This window comes from Parus major, chromosome 1, assembly GCF_001522545.3.
Source record: "Parus major isolate Abel chromosome 1, Parus_major1.1, whole genome shotgun sequence".
Classification (NCBI taxonomy): Eukaryota; Metazoa; Chordata; class Aves; order Passeriformes; family Paridae; genus Parus; species Parus major.
In genome coordinates, this window is record NC_031768.1 from 21,043,807 (window position 1) to 21,066,796 (window position 22,990).

The window sequence follows — 22,990 nt, forward strand, 5'->3', positions numbered from 1 at the left end:
GTAAAACACCCTTAATCACATCTCACACATAAAGGTACCAGCTGATCAAAAGAAACTACAGCAATGTAGTTGCAACAGATTCCCATTTGCTTGACTGGGATAATTTGAGAGATGAAGAAATAGAAAATGTGCATGAAAGTGCCTCTATGACCAGCTGTGGGATAAAGTAGTCTGAGACCCTGATGGAACTAAAGGATTTGCAGTTCTAAGACACTGTGGTCATGAAGAACTAATGAGTCCTAATTTTATTGTTTCCCAGAGCATCCTAGAATTAGAGAAAAACACATTCAAAAGGAATTCCAGAGTTTTGAGACACCATTTTCAGAGAATAAGTAATTCTTCACTCAGGTAGATTTATTTACTCACACTTTCTTGTCTAATATTTCAGTCCTACACTTTCATAATGCTAAAGTAAAAATCTTCATGAAACCATTTATATTTTGTTATTACCTCTCTCTAACTTTGTGCTTATGTATCATGGTACTGTATTAGCAAGTGATTAACAATGCTGGCTTTTGGAAGATAATAAAGTATTGGAGCTTAGCATTGGGTAGGGATGGGAGGGGAACCCTGTTTAAAAAAAAACAAAAACAAAAACAAAAAAACAACCAAAAAAACAAAACAAAACAAAAAACCACCCAAAACAAACAGAACCACCCATGTGAATCAAATAAAGCCTTCCAAAATTTCAATTCTGTAAAGAGCTAGAGAATTCAAATTGGAATTATCAACACATTGTAATCAAGTAATCAAGACATAGATTTTGACTCCGATCTATAAAGCTTTGTGGCTAAGTAGTTTTGTTGTCAAGGATATGAACTAATGCTTAGGTAACTATAAGCTTTCAGGACTGAGATTCACTCTCTATTTGTCACCAAACAGGACCATACAGAAAGATAAGACAGACAGAAAAACTGCCTGTAAAAATCCTATGGCACTGAAGAGAGCCTACATAATATAATTAAGTTAATCTTGAAGATTCTATGGAGTCTTGAAGACACTGCTCTTCTCACTGAGCAGGGTATCTTGCTTCTATGATATAATTCCATATAAAAATTAATGTTCAACAGACAGGTAACAGGTTGTACGTGAAAAATTAGCACACACCTGGTAATGACAAAATTATCTTAAGGGTGATTAATATCTCTTGATACTAAAAGGGTTACATTTTCTTTATTGCATTATTGCTAATTCTAAGTGCTAAATTATCATGATCTTTATTGAGGTTTTATAGTCTTGTTGACTTTTAATGTCATAAGTGAACCATGATTTCTAACTTCCCCCTTGTACTGTGAATGCTAGAAACCTATTTTGCTTTAAAATGTTAAACTTGAAGAGTAATTGAGTCTCAGAAATGTTTGCCTTAGTGTCGAACTAAGTGTCCATGAGACCATAAAAATCTCCCGAATATGAGTGAACTGTATCTGAAGAATTATTTCTGATAATATTTGGGGGCAAAACTTTGAATAAATATGAAAAATGTCACAATGTGCAGGAATCTATTCCATACTATTTCACCTAATTTGCTTTTCTACTAGAAGAGTTACAATAAAAAAACTACAAGTGAAATGTAGTTTCTTTCAGTTTCAAAAAGCTTTCATATAAATCCACTACAAAATCTCTGAACTAAGAATGACACAAAAGTAACAAATTATAGAAATATGTTTGATGTTTCACTGTGGGTTTCTTCCCTCCCACCTGTACTTTAAGAAACTACAGATGCCTTAAGAAAAGATACTTGAAAAATTCAATGTGTTACATATCCTCTGATATTTTGAGACCTCATAAAATGATCTGAAAGCAACAGAAAGACCACTCTTTGTACTGAGATGTGAGCTTTTCTCAGGCTGAGAACAGTTTCACTGATTATTGAGCAATTCTACTTGTGCTTTCTGTCCAAAGTACTGATCAGAACTTAAATTTAGAAGGAAATACATGGTACAGAGTGCACATCGTCCACAGATGTACACTGGCCTACACCATAGTATTGCCCAAATGCACCTAGCCTGCAACCATTCACTGTTTTCTTCTGTTTATTTCTTCTGCCTTTCATGGTCTTTTCACGCCATGCCGAGAAATCACCTCACTATTGACAGTCAAGTATGCAGAGAATTTCTCTAATAAGCAGATAGTTTGCTTTATTTTCTAGAAGTAATTATATGATGTTAGAGACTGTGGCGCACAGAATACTCTATGTGGTTTGTGCATGCATTAACTACTTCCCTTGAAGAACATTGCCTAAGACAACATATGCCTTTTGAATAAGATTTTAAAATTAGGATGAATCAGCGCTATGTTCTGAATGTAACATGCAAAACGCTGCAGGCTCAAATCCAACATTGAACTAAAGATATTTTTGGAAGTGTAATGCTCCAGATATTGTTAAAGACTCACATTTAATGTTACTTGGAATGCTGAAATTAATTTTTGAAAGTTGCAGTGCATTTTTACCTAGTCTTTTACGTGGTTGTTGTTTTGACTACTGCTAAATTTATAAATAAAGTATATCAGACAGTTGCTCTAACTGATACCTTTTTCTATTTAAGTCTTAGCTGTGGAGCATACAGAAAAAATGCTTTAAAGTTTTTCTTTTGTACACGTCACAAGTGCATGACAAAATATCTGACAGCAAATCATCAAAGCTGAAGTTTAAATAGCACTGAATTATCTGCTTTAAATGACTTTGTCATTATATGATCACTGAAACCTGTCAACATCTCCGTGTTCACTAAAAACATGACTAATTTAGGTCAAGATATTTTGAATTCAATAGACCAGTATGTTATGGTTTCTATTTTTATATGAAGAAAAACCACTCTGATATGATCACTGTAAGTCTGCATGTATAATGCCACTGTCAAGGGACATTTACCATGGTCTTTCACTGGGGGAACAGCCCTCTAAGACAAAAATGTTCCTACATCAATTTTACTACAACTAAAGAAAAAGTCTATTCTTTCTAGCTAGAAATCCGGAGTTTTTGTGACAATAGGAATGTTTTACTCCTTTAAATGTTTATTCTATCTGGTTTATCCTTTGTCATCTGCTATTTGCTGAGAAAAGACACAAGGTTGGTGTGATAATTTGATTATTTGATTTTTTAAAAAAAAATGTTTCCTTGACAGCAATGAAGGTCACATAGTAGTATCTCCCCTTTGAGGATGCTGTGCAAAAGAAGAAATTTCTGCATCAAGCTTCTATTAAATTTACCTTCCTTTGTGGTGTTAAGCAGTGAAAGCAACTCTAACTGTTGGCATTCTCAGGATCAATATGAGTCTTTTCTAATCTGTAACAACATCTTTTAAGTCCTTTATTCCTCATGGAGAAGACAAATAAACCAGAATGGAAAAAACTCATCAGGGAAGCAAACAAAAAGTTAGGCAAGGGTATGGGTTCTGCCAATGGGTCTCCTGTGTATGACAAAAACATCCCATATCTTACAAATGAAGCTGCTGTAACATTTGTTCACCCTATGGTAAAGAACACACTGAAAAATTTCCTCTTTTATTACTAAGAAAGTAATATAAAAAGGAGCTTATGAGGCTTTAGAGAATGAATGATTTCAAATTTCTTGTTTATATTCAGAAAGTAGAAGCAATATTAAGAGATATCTTTAAAATACCAAATACTTAGGAAAAACTAATACTTTCTAATTCAGAGCAAACAAAATCGTTAATTTACTTTGTGGATATCTGGATAATTGTATTTCTTAGTTGCACTAAGAGGACCAAACAAGAAAGGACAGGCTTTTACAAACAAGTGTTTTGGCACCACATAACACTCAAAACTCTCCCTTATATACACATTAATGCACTTCTGTTTGCTAGAGATGACCACTAGATTTGCCTGCCCTCACATGAGAACTTGACTGTAGGAAAAACATTTCAAACTAGTTCTGAGCTTCATAGAAGCTTTCCAGTTTCTGTTACTTGTCTAAACTCCAACTTCTGTGTTTTTCCTCTGAGTACAATACTGTGCTCACAAGCCAGAGTTTTAAGCGTATGAACTCATTTTACAGTTTTTAACTATTAACAATGAATGTGATATTACAAAAAAATTAAGCTAAGAATGGCACCATAAATAATGCAAGCCCCCTTAATTTATAAGGTAACCTTTTAAGGCATGCATAAAATTGTGCTTTTGAGAAGTATGGAAAAGTGGAAGGTATTCCTCATATTTAATTGTTTCAGAAACAGGTCTCATTTTAACTCAATTTCACAAGAAAAGTTGCAAACCAAAAGTTGTTGCAAAATGACCCATCAAAGACTTTTCATGCTTTATCCTCTCTTTATTATGACTCCAATGTCTTTAGTCAAAGTAAAACTGGAGGAATCTCATAAAACCCAAAATAGTATTCTGTAAAGTTATCCTATAAATTCAGTCTGAAAACTGAAAACCAAAATATTTCTTTCTCATTTACTTTTTGTTTGTTTTCAAACTTCAATTTTTACAGCAGAAAACGTAGAAAAAGGATAAATTCATGACTAAGAAGGGCCTATAACCCCTAGCCATAGAGCCAAATATTTCTCATTAAATACTGTTGGATGCTGGAGAACATTGCAACAGCCAGGAATCAGAATAACTGATTTTGTGGTATTACAGAAAGAATCCTTCATTATTGAAATAATTTCAATAATTGAGGTAGTTCACAACATTCAAGAAAGTCAATATAAGCACTACTTGAAATGTATCTTGTTTGTTAAGTGAAGCAAAGTGAGAAATTTCTATATAAAGCTTTTCAGTGAATTTCTGCTGTCTTTAAAAGACATTATATTTGCATGATAAGCCAGTTTGGCACTGCAGTCCAGTCTGCTTCAATTGAACTTGCCCTAGAAAATCTCCTTTTCTTTTGTTTACTGAATGACATATTCCACTGAATAACTAAATACATTTTGAAATAGAAAAGGTGAAGTGCTGCTAGTAAAGTCACTCTAGCATTTATCAGAAACATTAGTATGTTTTTATCAGTAGTAAAACAATACTGTGAAGATCATTATTTCTTTATAATGCAGACTATATTGTATTATAATTCTCAATGTTTATTACACAGCATGACAATATATTTCCTCCTTATCAAATCAAAATTTTGCACACAATCAGTTCAGCCTGAAAGATGCATTTTCATTCAACTATAGATTTGTTCTGTATCTGATTAATCCTCCCCTTATAATTAAGTTGTCATAGCAAAGCATTTTTATTAGTACTGATTCATATGCCAGTAATATTCTGGAGACACTGCTCCTGGTAGATTTTCAGTACTCAGTTACTCTAAATTATAAAGTTAGCAAATAAAAAAGTACTGGTCAACTTGCTCCAGCAGAAGAACATGTGATCAGACTTAAAACAGGCCAAAGTATCATCTGACATACATCCCAGAAAGCAACACAAAATTTTGGGTGGCTCATATCAAGAAAGTAAAGGCAGATCCTACATCTGTTTTATTTTCAACATAAATGCTTAATGATTAAAAAATTACTCAATGCTTTAAAAACCTAGGTAATTACACCCAACTAGGAAGAAAGAAAATGCAGGGTTGTTTTTCTAAAGGTGTTGCTTTTATCTATTGGTACTTCTGTGGTATACCAGGCAGCTGTGCAGAAGTATTGATAATGGGAAATCTCTACTTTACATATCTTCCTCTCTGTATTTTCAGCAGATATATTAAATTTCAAATATTTATAAATTTTCAAAATAACAGGAAATCATCCTTCAAAGACTAGGACTATATATCTTGGCTGTTTCCAAGGCAATTATAGCAAGTTGGACTCAATGATCCTTGTGGGTCCCTTCCAACTCAGCTTATTCTGTAACTGTGATTCTGTGAAGTATCAGCATGCTCAAGTCTGTGAGAGCAAAAGAAAATTGCCTGATATTTAATTCATTTTTTAAAATTCAGAATGTGAAGGATTATGTGCATTATTTTCTAGGATGAGGTAAAATGTGAGTCAAAGTGACATGAAGAAAAAATGGTGTTAGCTTATTTCTGTGGCTGAGAAAGACAAAGAAAAGAGAAAAAATCCTAAGAGATTACTTTCCTCATGGCTCTAGAAAGCACAAGATTTAAATTCTGAAGACTTGTTTGAGAAGATCATTGCATTGCATAGCCATCTTCTAAAGGCTCCTTCAAAGGACTGATGAAGGGGAAAGTACATTGTGAATGCAATAACTGACCTAACTAATATAAGTTAATGAAGATGTGTATTGATTTGGTTATGAGGAACTCTTAGCCTCTAAATACATAAATGCAAAATGGTAATTGTTCACTCTGAAGTTTCTGACCTTCCCTGAATTATGTGAGAAATGTGCCTGCATAAGTCAGACTAGAAGCAAGAAAAAGATGTGCAGCTACCAAAAATTTAACGTATGCTACATTTGTTTCATATATATGAAACAAATATATATATATGATACGTAATATTATATACAAATATTTATATCATATATAAGATATATAGCATATATAATATGTATTATATATTTGTCATAGGCTGACTTCACCTTGAAGATAGCTTTGGGAGCTAAGGAAGTTGAAGCTGCTGGTGGCTGAAGGGAGTCTTTTCTCCTGACCAATTATCGGTCATTTCTAAGAACTGACAGCAGTTTTGACCATTGGAAAAGTGAGAGCAACTTGTGAACACCACATTAAGCTGTAAAGCCAGAGATCTCTTGCTCTCTTTCTTTTCCAGCTTCTGAAGAGTTAACAGGCTCTGTCTCGGCCTCCTCCCCCCCTCCAGGCCGGACAAGGCCGCGGGATGGGGGGGGGGGGGGGGGGGGGAGAAACGGAGCCTGTGGCCTGGCTTGGTTTGTAGTTTCTGCTGCTGGACTGAAACCTGACACCATGAACATCTGCAGCTTTCCAAGACTCTTTTAACTCTTTTACTACCTGGATGAGACCTACAGATTATTCCTTTTTCCCAGAGAGAGAGAGAGAGAGAGAGAGAGAGAGAGAGAGAGAGAGAGAATCAACATGAAGAAGACATCATAAAACCATCAAAGACAGTGAAGAAAAGAGTTAAGTTTTAGATGGGGAAGAGAGAATAAGGCTTTATAAGCTTTATAAGCTGAAATATTTTTCTGTTAAAGCTATGGAGATGGACAATAGTGTTCTGAAAAAATTCCTTTAATTCATGACAAAGTATATTGGGAGGAATAAAGTGTTCAAAGTGTGGATTTTGAGCAAAAGGTGGAGTAATTGTGATACAGTGAGGGGCTGGAACAGAGGGGAGAAGTAATAGTTGAAGATTTGGGGCTGTTGTAGAGGCAAAGAGAAAACTTCTGTTTCCAGAGAAGCTCACAGAGACAAATGAATAGAACTTTTGCGTTTGAATAACTCATCCTTAAAAATGACATCCCTAGACTCATTGACCCATACACACCTCAGAGTGATGTGAAATGGGAGGAGTGAACTGATGACAGATTTCCGGGAAGCTGGCATCAGAGAAATAGAAAACTATAATAGAAATAGTTTTCTCATGAGAAACTCCATAGATTAGCAGAAGAAGACTTCTGTTTCTCTACAAAGGCTGATGAAAAGACTCTAAAAGGAATTGGGACTGTTTTAAACACCAAAGTTCCAAAGTTTTTTGTCTCTATGTTGTCATGTGAACAAGGGAATGGTTGGGTAGTGGGGGATAAAGGGCTTTTTCTGGAGGTTTATTCTGGTGTTCTTATTGTAGTTTTGTTAATAAACTTTCTTTATTCCTTTTAAGTTTTAAGCCTGTTTTGCTCTTGTTCTAATCCATATCTCACAGCAAGAAATAAGTAAGTTTTCCAGTAATTTTTTAGTTACTGCTTTAAAACCACAACCAGAAATATGTATTTCTCTCTATATTTATTTCTATATATATTTATCTATATTTATATATATATTTGTGAGTCAAAAGGTAAACAAAAAAAAAGGGAGTCTGGACTGAAGCACTGTGGAAATCTAATAATGGCAAAAATGGAGAATTATGTCATTCATAAAAAGCATGAAAATGGACTCTCTGATACTATATTCATTTATTGGAAAATTATGACTTTGATTCAGTGATTCTTCTGTTTGACTATCTGAATAATAAAAATGGTCAGGCTGACATCATACCTGTGCTGTCATTCAGCAAACCATCCTATTACCTGTGCATTTTTATGACAATGAGAGTCACCCTTGACTATGTCATTCTGTTGCACAGACTCTCTCTCTCATGAGGATTTAAAATAAATGCATTTTCAGATACCATAGGTCTCAGTATTGCATTCATATTTAATACATAATAAAAAAATAATATCAAACAGTGAAATGGTGAATGTAACAGCAAAGACAAAAGGGAAAGAGAAGGAAAAAGGCTAGATATTTTTAACAACTTTTTGTCACTACAGCCCAAGGCTTCCTCCTGATTCTTTTCAAGCTGCAATAAAAATTATATTAAATATTTAAAATGTGAACAAGCAAGTTTACTTACTGTTTCCTGGATGCCAGCGCACTGCATTTAAATATGCATTGCAGTAATGGAAAAGAAATTCATGCTTAGATCGAGTAACTTTTCCTTGAAGTAAAGGTAGCAGATCATGTCCATCAATAATCCTGAGTAAGAAAGCATTTCAAAATCAGAAAAATAACTCAAACCTTACTTCCCTAAGAAGATAATATAACTCTGCTCATCTGCTGCTTAAAAAACCCAAATCTGAATGGCCACCTCCAAGTGGTCAATTTGGATAAAAACCTTCAGGTGCTCCTCCCTTTGATTTTTACATTTCCTAAGGAAACAATTTTACATTTTGCTATTATGAAAAGTTCCCTCATTTTATATTTTTTTTCACTTCTGAGAAAGTGAACAGATGTAAGAGAATAAATTGCTACAACATAGTCCAACACATATACCTGTACAAGTTTTTGGGAGTGGTCTGGCCAAAGTAACCCTAAAACTAGAGAAAATATTTTCCTCTGTGCTAGCATCCCCAAAAGTAGTGGTAGTATCTCTGTCCAACATATTATGTATGCCAGAATTTAAGACAGAAGTGGTAATTTCAAATTTGAAAAGGAACTGTTTAAATATGCATTCATCAACTACAAACACACAAACATAAATATACATAAATTCTCTAAATGCTGTTGGACGATTTGATCATGCTTTGAAGGAATCAGTCAATTTCCATAAAAATTGAGTTATAAAATAAGCAAGACTTTTAACTGTTTCCCTAAATTAAACCTTTGAATTGCTGACATCAGCTGGCAAGGGAGAAATCACAGTCTGCATTTTTGACCTGGTATGAATTACAAATTTTTATAGGAGATTACTTTTTGCTGATATACAGATCAGCAAGTAATGCTTTCTCAAGCATTCTGAGCAACATACCATAAAATTTTGAAACTAATAAAAAGTTTTAAATGGTCTATGTTGATTTTCTTTACTTTTACATACATGATCATTTCATTACTATTACATAAAACATTTTTCACATTAGTGTAACTACTACAAGACAGGTACTAAGTTTACTTTTTTAAGTCACATGTGATGATTGAATTATTGTCAGCAACTTTATGCAACAAATCCATTCAGGGTAACACTTTTCTCAAAGGATGGGCATGAAAACTTCCTGGAATTCTGGAAACTGTCTTGTCTGATAACTGTCATTGGGGTGAATCCCTGTCTGTGGGGGGTCTGTTGAAACACAGTCTTTCCCATTTTCAGTTTTTCATGTTTTCTTGCACAAGTAACAGGCTCTTGTCTTGCTAGCTTGCTCATTAACAGATGCATGTCTATTGAACACTTTCTGCTCTAGAGCCTGTTCATGAGGAAAAAGGCATCTCCAGAAAAATGTCTCCAGTGCTCTAGCATTGCTACAGCTGCTGGATTCAGAGGATATATGAGACTTTTCTTTCCAATTACTAATTTCTCTTGTTTAATTAGGAGCATCTCTTGTGTTTCTGTTTAACCTGCTCCCTCACAGTGACAAAATATTAATTATATTAATTTTTCTTATTTTCCAGGAAGAATTCAGTGGAGCTATAAGAACCCAGCTGCTGGAACAAAAAATATGTATGAAGCAGTACTTATGGCATCAGTCTAACACAGAAGAATCACAGTGGAACAACCTACAAGTGGAAGTTACACAAGTATATTTGAATTTCTATAAAGGAGATCAAGGAGAACATCAGTACTTAGTATTCACTCAAGCAATATGAAAACAAAATGCATAAGATCTGCCACGTAAAGAACAATCAGAACTTCTGAGGTTCGACTGAATTATTGCTTGTAGAGCATCTCTCAGGACCGCCCTGACTAATTTTTAATGTCTTAGACTTGTCCTGCCCTGCCACTTCCTTCAAACACTCAATGAATAATCATTAGCAGAGTGACTCTGCTCACCACTGGGCTTCCCCATGTGGATTCTTGATGCTTTGTGTTCAAAAGCGGTTTCTGAGTCACACATGTGTTCAAAGCATATGCGTATCAACAGGCTTCTCCACTTACTGGATTTGGATAGCAACAGCATTTAGGCAGAGGCACCTTGCCAGTGAGACTGTGTATCTCTCAAATAAGATAAAGCCTGGGGATGTAGCAGTGTCAGGAAACCATCTTATTAATTGTGGAAGTACAGTGGCTTTTCTTATCAGACTGCAAAACTCTGTACGGGATTATTTTCAGTAACGAGGTACAGAGAAAAAAAAATCCCAAACAAAACTGTGAGAAGAGCCTAGATGGCGTTTTAATGTGTTTTGTGATATTAAGCAGATCAAGGCTAAGTTCATGAAGTTAAAATAATTTACATGTGAAGTTTCTTTTTCCACCAAATTCATTAATACAGAAAATAATCTTGTCTTGATACATTCATTTTTGCTTTTAGCAAGTAATTCCAAATTTGGTTTGGCAGTGCATTGCTCTGATGGTATTCGGTTATGATTTTGGTACTTGGTGCTTGTTCTGCCTGTGAGTTAAGCTGTATTTACATACAACTATATACAATTATTTCTGTAAAATATTATCAGTATGTCAATATGAAAAGAGACAAAATAATATTGCAAGTATAAAATTTAGTTTCTTATTTACATTTTCACCTCTATCTTCATAGATATCACCAGAATGTATAAAACACTTATGACAGTTTCCCTAAAACAGAGATGAATACAGAGCATACCTGTCAGAGGGTAACTGTGCATTTGCAAGTTTAACTATGGTAGGAAATATATCCATGTTACTCGTTGGTTCATCAATATGGGCACCAGCCTGCACCACTCCAGGCCAGCGGAGAAGACCTGGCACACGAATACCTCCTTCCCAGTTTGTTGATTTTCCACCTGAAAAAAATAGTTTTGTTTGCTATGAAATCAGTTTCTTCTTAGATAATGTCATCCTGTAAGATTCAGTTTCCAAATATTAAAGATTCTGTCTAGCTAGACTATTTCCATTAGACGTATTTTTCCTATTCTTAATTTTCTGGATTTTCTACCATCTGCAGTACTTTCTCACTGTAAATTTACTCATAAGTATTAGACAGAGCTTATAAAATGCATTTAAATTACACAAAAAAAGAGGTTGTAGGAGATTAAAAAAGCACTTCACTTGAATCTTCACATGGGAATTGGCCTAGATAGTGTGCCCTATAGATATGTGAACCTATAACCAAAACACAGGAATAAAAAAAACCAAAAAGAGTTATACCTAGGTGTAGGAGCTATAAACCCAGAGAAGGTACGTGATATTTTATTAAAAATGGTGCCTAATGACTTTACATAGAAGGAAGTACTAATTTAAGTATATTACTGAATTCTCAAATTTAATGCATTAGAAAGAAATTCACTTCAGTGATGTTAACTTTCAGGATGCTGTGAAGAATGTTTTATGTTCTAAACAACACAGTTGCATCAAATGCACTATCAACTGATTGCATTCAACAGTGACTTGCAGTCATTTGCTGTTTCTACAAGATCCGTCACTGCCCAGCCCTTGCAACACCTTTTGCAGAAGGGTAATGGGTTTAGTCTATGACAGCATGTTCACCATTACTGAATAAATAATTGACATGACTCTGTATGAAAAGGCACCACAAATGCTATTACCAATGTGCTGCACAGTCAGCATGTATGTAGAGCAATTTAGGGTAACCTTTGAAATTAATATATCACTTGAAAAAGAAGCCTCTGTTAAACAGATAGGTTTTGGATATGGTTAAACATGGTCAGGGCCATTTGGAAATAAATTGAGATTATTTTATACAATTAAAATGTCTGGAAAAACGGAAGTATATGGATTGAACTTCTGTCACTGAATGAATCACATAGCAATTCATGGTTCAGTCAAAACTACCACAGGACTTTTTTTCCTGTATCTCCTTTTTTCAGGTTACAAAAATTAAAATTAATTTTTTTCAGGTTACAAAAAATTAAAAAAAAATACAACAAAGTATTTCAACAGTTCTGTTTCCTCAGCATCTTAAACACCTAAAATACCTCACAAATGTCAATATCTTTGGTACTGAGGTATAGACCCCTTGTCATACATGCTGTCTATTTTACTGACTTCTCAATTGTCTTTTCTATTTCAGCAACGGGGGTTCAGAATCCACCTGGCTTTCTACAGGATTTTCACTGTTTGTAAAGGTAAGCAGTAACTTCAAGACAGACAACTCTTTTTTGTATAAATTAATCTTTTTCTTTTCTTGTGACCATTAGCTCGTTATATCAGATTTTTGCTTAATTTATATCTTTGTTATATCAGAGTTTTGCTTAATTTATTTCATGGGCTTCATTAATCAGAATTCATAATATTGAATAGGCAGGGACACATCTAGTCTGACATCAGGAAAGTTAGATTTTCTAATATTCAGCCTTATGTCAAGCAACAATATTTGCTTGAAGTTTTTTTGCAAACGGTGTCAAGATCAGATCTCAGCAGGATTATCTATCTTCTAGAACATTCCTAAAAGTTTACAGTCATCACTGAGTTAAATGAAATTCCATTCTCATCATGAAGTGTGTGACTACTATTCTAAAATTTAAGAAGAGATGCATGTCCTATTTTTGTTTACATTCTAGTAAAATATTATTTTCAAAACACAATTGTAAAGAAAATGTAGATTTAAGTTCATAAATGTTGTTTGCTGAGATGTAGAACACCTGTCACCAGAAGGAAGTGTTCACCCAAAAGCCAATCAGTTGTTAATGTTGTTGGGTCAAGATCAGTGTAGATGTCAATAAGCTGTGTCCATCTGTAGAAAAGGTAACTCTACCCCTGTACAACAGCCATTAGGTTTTTCAAAGTTTGGTGGGAATTAGGTGTTAAACAGCAGGAAAGATTAATAACCTGACTAAGCTATGGTGCATAGAAAATCCTGCTGAGTAGGAGTTGTTAAATCCAAATAAAAATTCAAGCATAAGGCCATAAAATTACAGATATCCTCAAATTAACATACTTTTAGTGGACAGCTAAGGGAACAGCTCCCAGCCAGGGAGGTGATTTAGCTCATGAGCCAGATCCTAATCCTTTGAACACAGGACAGCGGCTTTATGGATAAACAGTATCAACAGACAGACAACACTAAGAGTTGATCTGTACCTTAGGTAGCTTTAGGTATCATTTTCTTTTTGTTTCTGTATACCTGTCTGAACCTAATAAGAGTGCTAGCTAGACTGGACGTTTAAATAAAGTCCTGTTATACTGCTGTCTCCTGTGTAATCTGAAGATAGAGAAATTTCGAAGTGGTAAATCTGATTCTCACACATGTTGCAACTCTTAAAACCTAGATACTGGGTTACTTTCACAGCTCTTAGATTCACAGTACAATTTTCTTGAATCAGCAGAAAAGGACAGAAAAATTACACATTACCCAAGCACAAAGGAATACTCCACAAACTCTGATGCCCTGCTGTAAGGTAGAAAAAGCAAAATGGATTCCACAGCAGGGCTTTCTCCTCACTTACGTCTATGAAGAAGTGACTGCTGTTTTCCTTTCAAAAGGCTAATTGGAGCACTTTTTTTATTTTTAGATCTCTGGAGACAGGGAATAGCAGGGAATCAGGGCAGGAATTGCAGGTCATTGCAGAAGACTTGTCTTCTCTTATCTCTGCTTACATGCTACTCATTTTTATTAGAATTGGGTTTAGTGACTTCAGGTGCTTAATGCCATTACACGATTACAAATCCCTGGACATTAATCATCTTTAAAATTCTAGCTGTTAAACTTTATTCAAAATATCTGCATTCTTTTTTCCCTAAAGAAAAAAAAATCAAGGTTTTACTACTGATGCTTGAAACACGTAGCAAACATTTAAAAGGCTAATACAATAAAAAAATCCACAAAATGTCATTATTTTGAAACAAAGTCTCTTGATATTTAAGGACCTGGCCCATTAGTTTTGTATTTTGCTCAGACTTGACAACATAGAAACAGAGAAAAGACTGCAACACTGTGCAAATATTAGGCAACCTACCTTTGTTTTATTTTTGTTCTCTTATATTCTTCTAAACATGTTTTTACAATAGCACAAAACACACCAGGCTGTATTTTCCTCCTTAGCTATCTATGCTTTCTGAGTAGTTGCACCTTTCAGTGTTATATTGAACAATAGCCTACATTCACCTTTCCTGAAAAATCTGCAGGAGCAGCCAAAATACAGACATAACTCTCTGCAGTCATCCACAACATGATGTCAAATTTCCATTTTAACCTCATTTCAAATCTTAGCTAAAAGAATATATCCTTTTTTTCCCCCCCTCTGGTTTAAATTGACTGCAATTACATAACTCTGGCAATAGAGCTTTTACAAAGAAAAATATATAAGGGGGAACTCTGCAGTAAATCACTATTAACATTATGAATGATGAAAACTAATTTAAATAGCTTTCTTAAATCACCTGGACTGTAACCATACTACCCTTCATACATTCTTCTTAAAAACAAAGCTTCCAAACCTCATTTATTCTCTTAAATGATAGAGATACACAAAGACATTAATTATTCTACCCATCTATACTGGACTTTATGCCACAAATATTAATAATCAAGACGAGTTACTATTGCTTACTTTATAAAATGGTTGAACAACAACTTATTTTTAATGACATGTTTACTCTTTATTTTACTGATTTTTAACTAGTTTCATGTACTGTTTTTCTTAATTTTTTATCTGAGGTACACTTGTACAGGTGAATGGAATAGACATGGCTCATTTGGATGTTTCTCATCTAACATTTCTTCCAGTCAAATTAAATGATCACTGAGGGTACTTTTTGTTTCAGTCAAAATTAGAAGATGGGTTGATTATTTAAAAATCTGGATCACTTCAGAGAGAATACAGTAATGTAATACAGCACATTTGAAAAAAAAGATCCACTACTGCTTTCTTTCAAGTCAAAAATAGACTCCAACAAATATCACTAGATATGCCATAACCATGATTCCTGGGGTCAAAGCAACGGTCAGCTTGATTTCTCTGTGGCTTACAGGAAGAAAAAAATTTACTAACAGCTTCAAAAGCCTGAACTAACTTATCACTGCAGTATACAAACTTGTTTTACAGTAATAAATATAAAAAAAAATAAATTGGGTATTCATTTCTTGTTTTGGCCTCAAAGATCTGGAGTAGATTTAAAAAAAAACAGGGTCTAAGTCCTTAGGAAACATTAGTCATTACTTTTTATGGATATTAACAAATAACTATGACAATACCTGTTACAAAGGCACAAAGCACTCATAATGAATGTTGTTCACACAGTTTGGCTTTATCAGTGTTTGGCTCCACTTCTGTTAGCAGCAGAACACAGGACCACTCTGGCAGGATGACAGTAGCCAAGTGTCTGCATTGTGCTAAGTGCTTCATAAGTACAAAGAAAGATTGTTTCTAATGCAGGTCTGAGGTACAGGCAACATGTACATATCCAAAAGATAGTAAGATTTAAGGAGATTGAACACAAAATCCTGTATGTGACAAAGTGAGACACAAGTGACAGCGAAGGAGGACTTGTACTGTCTGCGTAGGTACCAGTGATTATAATATAGTGAGAAAAAGTGTAGAGAAAAGTTTTTATTGCCTTCATTGTTTACTACTATAAATTATGGATATGGATATAGATATAGATATATTATAGCACACTGAGGCTAATTTAAGAAATTACTCACTAAGAAACTAAATAGAAATTACCAAAAAATATTTAGATTCAAAATCTCAGGGTACCAAAGAAGAATATAATGGTTTCATTTATATCAGTCATCTTGTTACTCATGCTAATATAGAGGAAATTCTACTCATTTATTTATTCTACTTATCTTATTTGAAAGTAGAAATCTGAAGTATTTGGAAAAACTAACCTTATTTCTGCTCCTAAAGGAAAGCTATGTTGACTAGGTCAAACGGACATGCTTCAGTGAGGCAGCTAGTGAAAAACACTTAAGAAGAAGTCAGTGCAGATATCCTGGAAATCATATACACAAGCAATACCTTAATATTCTGTACTTTCAACAGACAAATACCACAGACTGAAAAAAAAAAGCTGGAAAAGTTATATAGAAAGTTTTAAGAAGATATTTCAGTTACACCTATTACTTTCCATATTTCAATATTAACTTGTTAATATTAATGTATTAAATTGTTAATACTTTTAGTTTAATTAAAATATTAATAGTCTCTCATACAAATACCAGGAGTACTTCATGAGTTCAGGTAAGAAGGCCTTCAGTTGTTGCCAAGAAATTCTTACTAAAATAGCCACTATTTTTTATTTTAGAAGCTGTATCTATATTTAAACCTTTGAAAGATCTTTGACAAAGACCTTCAGGAGAAGTTACTGGAATATTAGTCATGGGTTAGGAGAAAAAGGATTGTCATGAATCAAAATCAGGATACCAATCAGGAAACAGAAAGAGAAAACAGCCTGTGACCCTTTGCAAAAACACCCCAAAACAATAGTAAGGTACCTTGATGCTATGCTGTGTTAATCCCCTTACTATTTTAGTATATTTACTTCAGTTTTGAAAGGCAAGTAATTCACCTAGGAAAATATCAAGAAATTAGGGACAAGTAAAAACTCATCAGTTAAAAATCGTAAGAGAGATGAAAGAAACAATTATCTTCTGAATTTTACCTCTGAAAAGAGGCACTGTAAAAGTATACAAAACAAATATAAGCTAAGGAAGATTTAAAACTCTTCCCTCCTTTATGCTATATCTGTGAGAAAATGTTATTAAAATTCAAGATGTTCCATGAAATTTGCAACTATCTCATTTCAAAATAGTAAATGAAAGCACTGTGTTCTCACGGACAAGTGATAGAGGCTATGCTCAGACTTTAGAAAGACTCAAAGTGGAAATTAATCTTTACATGATAAAAATTTGTATAATTATTTTTAAGATTCTTTGTAGAATCTGAATTGTCAGGATTCACTTCTTAAACCAAGGTTCTACTGTCTAGGATTAGGATCCTAGGGATTTTATTTACTACACAGATCCTTACAACCAACTTTCAGAAAAAGGCCACTGGAAAGACTTTATATTACTATATAATGTTTTCTGAAAAGGAATACTGCAGAAATAAACCAGACCTTGTACAACAGCAATTGGTTAAACATTATGTAAACTCTGGTTTCTAATTTCAAGGGCTATCCAAATTTATGGTGAACCGTTCTGTAGTTAGAATACAGAGTACTAAAACCTTCAAACTGAAATTTCTCCTTTTTGCATGGAGTTTTGCAGCACTAGCTTAACTCTCCAAACCCCTCTTAAATTTTATTATTGCTGCTTATTTGGCTAGGTATCAAGAGAAATTAGTGAGTTAGAATTGTGGAGATCGGTTGAGAGCTTTTGATTTTAGGGCAGAACCAATTATTGCTGAGCATACTGCTCCAGCTCTGACAAGAGGGTTAAGTGGCTTGATTCATATTTGCATTTATACAGCACTCAGATACAAAAAGATAAATAGTGGAGATTGATTAGCAGAGACAGGGAGGGAGAAAGGATGTGTGTGTCTCACGTTTTTAAACTGCACACCACAGGAAGCAAAGTCTTGGTGTGTGCACACATAAGCACAAGCAGCATAAATATTGTCCTTTTGCTTTTTTAGGCACATTGCTTTATCAGTGCCTGAGTCCTGGAGCTTCACAGGTCTGGTTCTCATTAACTCTGCCAGAGATGTACAGACACTTTTATCACATGTGACTTTTAATATGAATAAATTCCTATGTATTAAAAATGCTAGTTATGCAATTAATTGATAATTTCTACTTAAGTCCTTTTGAAAATGATGCATAATATACCTGTTAAATGAAGGACTGATTTTGAGATGCAGGGAGTGGAATATAAAGCAGAATCCATTGTATTTTAAAACATTAGGAGTATATTCAATGAATTACATGGGTCTTTTATTTTTTTTTATTTTATTAAGAATGTCTCTTATCAAATAATAATTTTCTTTCTTACATTGTGATTATTTTCTAACCCATTTGTCAGCACACCACAGGTGTTAACTGCAAATCACACAGTTTTTCCTTTTTTTTAAAAAGAAGCTCCATTTACTACCCAAATAATCCTATCAATCATGTTTTTTTCTTAATCCAGGTAAGATCTATTTCAAGTTTTTCTCTGCACTGTAGGTATGAATACAAAATTTTACAAGACTTGAGAGAAAAGACTTCATTTAATCAAAGTTCCTCAAGAAGACATATTCCCAAGTGTGTTTTTTCCTTCCTTATCATTTATCCTGTACCTTATGTCTGGCATTCTAGAAGGGAAATATTTTTTAGAGCTTCTAAAACACCTCAGGCTGTGCCTACAGCTACAGATATGTAACCATATGGTTCCTTAATTACTTAGATCACTGTGCAAGGCCTATGTGCTAACGTACAAGATACATTTCACTCTGATGTTAGCCTAAAGGGACCCATCTGATATACAGACCTCATGACTGTGGCATTCCTTGTTTTTCTTGTGTGGAATTTGCTTTGAAGCTCTCTTAAAATATAAGGGTCATTTCTCAGACAGATACCTACTGACTAAAAACTGTGGAGTCCTCTTGCTTGAAAACCCCTCTGTAAGGTTATTGCTTACTCTGTATGCCTGAATTATTTCCTTTTTGAAGGTTTGCAGGTGATATAAATCTGGCAGGAGTGGAAGGTTGTGTTACCATCCAAAGGGACTTTTATAGGCTTGGAGAAATGGGTCAAAAGGAGCCCCATTAAGTTCAGCAAAGGAAATATCAAGTCCACATCTTCACAGTGGTAACCTCTAGCAAAGCAAAGGCTGGGGAGTAACTTGCTGGAAAGCAGCTCTGCAGAGAGGAACTGGAGGGTTCTAATGAGCAACCAGCTGATCATGAGCCAGCAATGTGCCCTTCTGGCAAGGAAGGACAACATCACTCTGATCTGCATTAGGAAAAATGCTTCTGGCAGGTCTTGTTCTCTGCACAGCACTGGTGAAACATGCCTGGGGCACTAGGTCCAAGTGCAGAACTCCCCAGTACAAGGTACATGGGCATACCTGAATGAGTTCAAAGGAAGGTGATGAATGATTAAGCATCTGGAGCATTCAGTATATGAGGAGAGGCTGAAGAGATGCTTATCCTGGAGAAGAAAATGCTTAGCAGGATTTTATGCATCTGTAGGGATTACATGGATTTACCTGAGTAAAAAAGACAGAGCCAGACTCTTTTCAGTGGGGGGCCACTGACAGGACAAGAGGCAATGGGCACAAACTAAACCAGAGAAAACTCTATTTAAACATAAGAAAAAGGTTTTTTGGTTTTGTTTTTTTTTAAGGTGAGTGTGATTAAACACTAGAGAAATTTGCCCAAGGATGCTATGAAGTTTCCATCACTGGAGATTTTCATAACTTGACTGGATACAATCCTGAGCAATGTGCTACAGCTGACCCTGCTCTGCAGGGCTGGGACTGCAGACCTTGGGAGATACCTTCCAGGCTCAACTACTATGAGATTTTGTAGTTCTGTGATACTATATATATATTTTAAAAAAACCCAAACCAAATAAAACCACCAAAAAAAACAAAGAAAGACCTAAGGACATTTTACTTTGTTATCTCTACAACCAAAACTTTCAAGTTGTGTGAATGACTTTCCAAAAATTGCTGGATTTCTTTATCTTGACCCATGAAATACGAGTGGAAAACAAATCACACAGCCTTTAGTTAGTGAAAGAATGAAAAGAAATTAATCTCTCATAAAGAGACAAGAAGACTTGTTAAATTTCCTTAAAAAGAATAAAAACAAACATTCTTACTTTATTTCAGTTAGATCAAAGATTTTATCCTTATCCTTAGCCACACAGTACATTACAGTTTTGGTGCAAACCCAAGGAGATGCTTTCATCTTGCATTTTTTCAGAACAATCAGTGAATATTCACCTTTATATATACCATTGTATCCTCCATGGACTTCTCCAGCACTGGAGATTTCTTCAACATGAGCACCTTGGTCAGATGTAAAGTATACAAGAGTTTTGTCACTCAGATTGTGCTTCTCCAGTACATTCAGAACTTGCCCTAGGTGGGAAAAAATAAAAAATAAAAATAAATAAATAAATAAAAGAAACAAAGGACAGCTTTAATAATCACAGAATGAACTAGGTTGGAAAAGACCTTTGGGATCATCAAGTCCAACCTATGACCTAACCTAACACTTCCTCATCAAGTAAAACATGGCACTAAGTGCCATGTCCAGTCTTTTTTTAAACATGTCCAAGGATGGTGACTCCACCACCTCCCTGGGCAGGCAATTCCAGCGCCCAATCACTCCTTCAGTGAAGAGTTTTTTGTGATTTCTAACCTAAACTTGCCCTGGCATGGCTTAAGGCTTGTGTTCTCTCATTCCATCACCTGTTGCCTGGAAAAAGAGACCAACCCCACCTGACTAACACCCACCTTTCAGGAATTGTAGAGTGATGAGGTCACCTCTGAGTCTCCTTTTCTCCAGGCTAAACAACCCCAGCTCCCTCAGCTGTTCCTCACAGGGTTTGTGTTCCAAGCCCCTCACCAGCTTCATTGCCTCCTCTGGACACTGGGGACTTTAAATGACTTTTTTATTAACCTTGGCACATATAAACACTTGTGTCCTTATGCCATTTTGAGACTACTTTTCACATAAACTCTCTTATACACAGCAATTGGCACATGCAGCATGCAGTAGGGCACAACCACACAAGGCTTGTTGCAATTGGGACTGTGACTCTGTTGCTGCAGAATTTCTTGAAGTACAATATGAGAGGATTTGTGCACATCAGAGAAAAGGGCTAATCCACAGAGAACAAGTGACTTTTGGAAGCAGTGGCTCCCAGTCAAGGAAACCCCTTAGCAAGAAGATTCAAGCCACTGAGGATATTCAGTAACACTGAGGAAAGAGTCTCAGCATGCAGAGTAGATCTCACAGTTTGAGGGTAAAGCCTTGCTGCCTAGCAACCTATAGAGGCAGCATGGCAAAAATCTCAGCGTGAGTGTTAGAGTAAGACAAAAAAAAAAAAGTAATGTATGTAACACCTTTGAAGTATGTGTGGTACCTAATAATTACCCCTTAATATCTCATCATATAGAAAAGCATCAACTAGACTCAAAATGTGCAAGGTAATGAACACACCCAGGTACACACCTTTAAAAGTATCTACAAGGATATGTTTTGTACCTCTCAGGCACCATGGGCTCATGTTTCATTTTCACAAAGGGCTCCTCACACTACTTTGGCATTGTAGAGGGCCTTGCAGTTATATAAATTACACTGAAACCTATTTAGACTGAATTCTTTAAAGTGTGTTTCTATATGAAAGAGAGTGAAGCTGCTCTTTGTAACTTGCTCCAGTGAATTTTATACTGATTAGGAATCTAAAATTATTGGTCCTGGAAAATGACCAAAACTTAAGAATATAATTCTTCACATCAGCCTGACAATGAATCTGTCCTTTAGGGATCTCAGAACATATAAAGATAATTCTCTCTTCACAACCATTTTATCTTTATTCTTTTACTTAAGCATCCAAGAATGGTCCAATTTGAATGTTAATTTTGATTTGCTAACCTGTCCACTAAGAATTAATTCATCATCTGATGACTAATTATTGTGTCAAAGAGGATGAGATAACTTAGAAATACAGAGCCTTCTAAATGGTTTTCAGATCACTGTTTCTGTTGCTATGCTCTTTTTCTGGATAAGGAGTAATTATCATACTTTATTGCTGCTATTTCTAGTTGCCTCTTAATGTTATATCATACTACAGCTGTTTTTTGAACAGGTTGACTGTCTTAATTTTTCAAATGACTGAGTCATGAACAAAGGAACAGCAGCCACTAAATTTAAGTAGATACCTGTTGGTCTTGTTTGTAAAGTAGGAGCAAAGAAGAAATATAAGAGTAGGAGAATTTGTTTATGTAAATTTTGAAGCCTCGTGGGAGTTGAAATTTCCCAACAGAGCTGAGAAAATCTGTTACAAAGGCTGACATTTATAGTTGGTGGGTTGAGGGAAAATCATGCAGATCCATCTGACAATCCATGTGCTTGCTGCATAAGGTGGAGTTAATGCCAGAAAAGAAAGAGGCCATTTCCCATTGGCTTCTGAAATTGTTTGGAGATTTTTTTTCTAAGTGATTACAATATCTCTTGAAAATGTGTCAATGATGATAAAAAGTAGAGTATAAAGATAAATTAGAAAATTATGTGTAGGTATTCAGCCACATGACTTCCAGAGTTCCCTCCAAACCTACATCTAGCTATGATTTTATGATACAATGACAATAATAATAAATAATATTGTGGAAAGAAATGTACGTGCAGTGATGTGCACAATAGTATTTTATACATACATTATGTTCCATGATGAAATTGAACTTTCAAGTTAATATTGTATACAAAACAAAATGAAAATAAAATGAGAATGGTGCTCAGTATATAACATTAAATGATCTCTGGTGATCAAAGGTATTGGCAATCATTCAGTAATGGCCACTTTGATTTCCCAACTAATCTGGGAATATATGAGAAGCAATGAAAATTGTCTCACTATCACAGATAAACTTAAAGTTA

At 34.8% G+C, this 22,990-nt stretch overlaps 1 protein-coding gene across 3 annotated transcripts in view; it reads right to left on the reverse strand.

Annotated features, from left to right (window-relative positions):
• The window catches only part of STS (steroid sulfatase), a 109,001-nt gene that overhangs the window by 21,530 nt on the left and 64,481 nt on the right, over positions 1–22,990 (reverse strand). For all 3 annotated transcript variants that reach the window (XM_015627786.3, XM_015627776.3, XM_015627792.3), the window contains 3 exons: positions 20,329–20,466; positions 11,119–11,278; positions 8,442–8,563 (listed from right to left, as the gene is read on the reverse strand). In XM_015627786.3, coding sequence (XP_015483272.1) covers positions 8,442–8,563; positions 11,119–11,278; positions 20,329–20,466 — 420 coding nt within the window. The remainder of the gene's footprint in view (positions 1–8,441; positions 8,564–11,118; positions 11,279–20,328; positions 20,467–22,990) is intronic.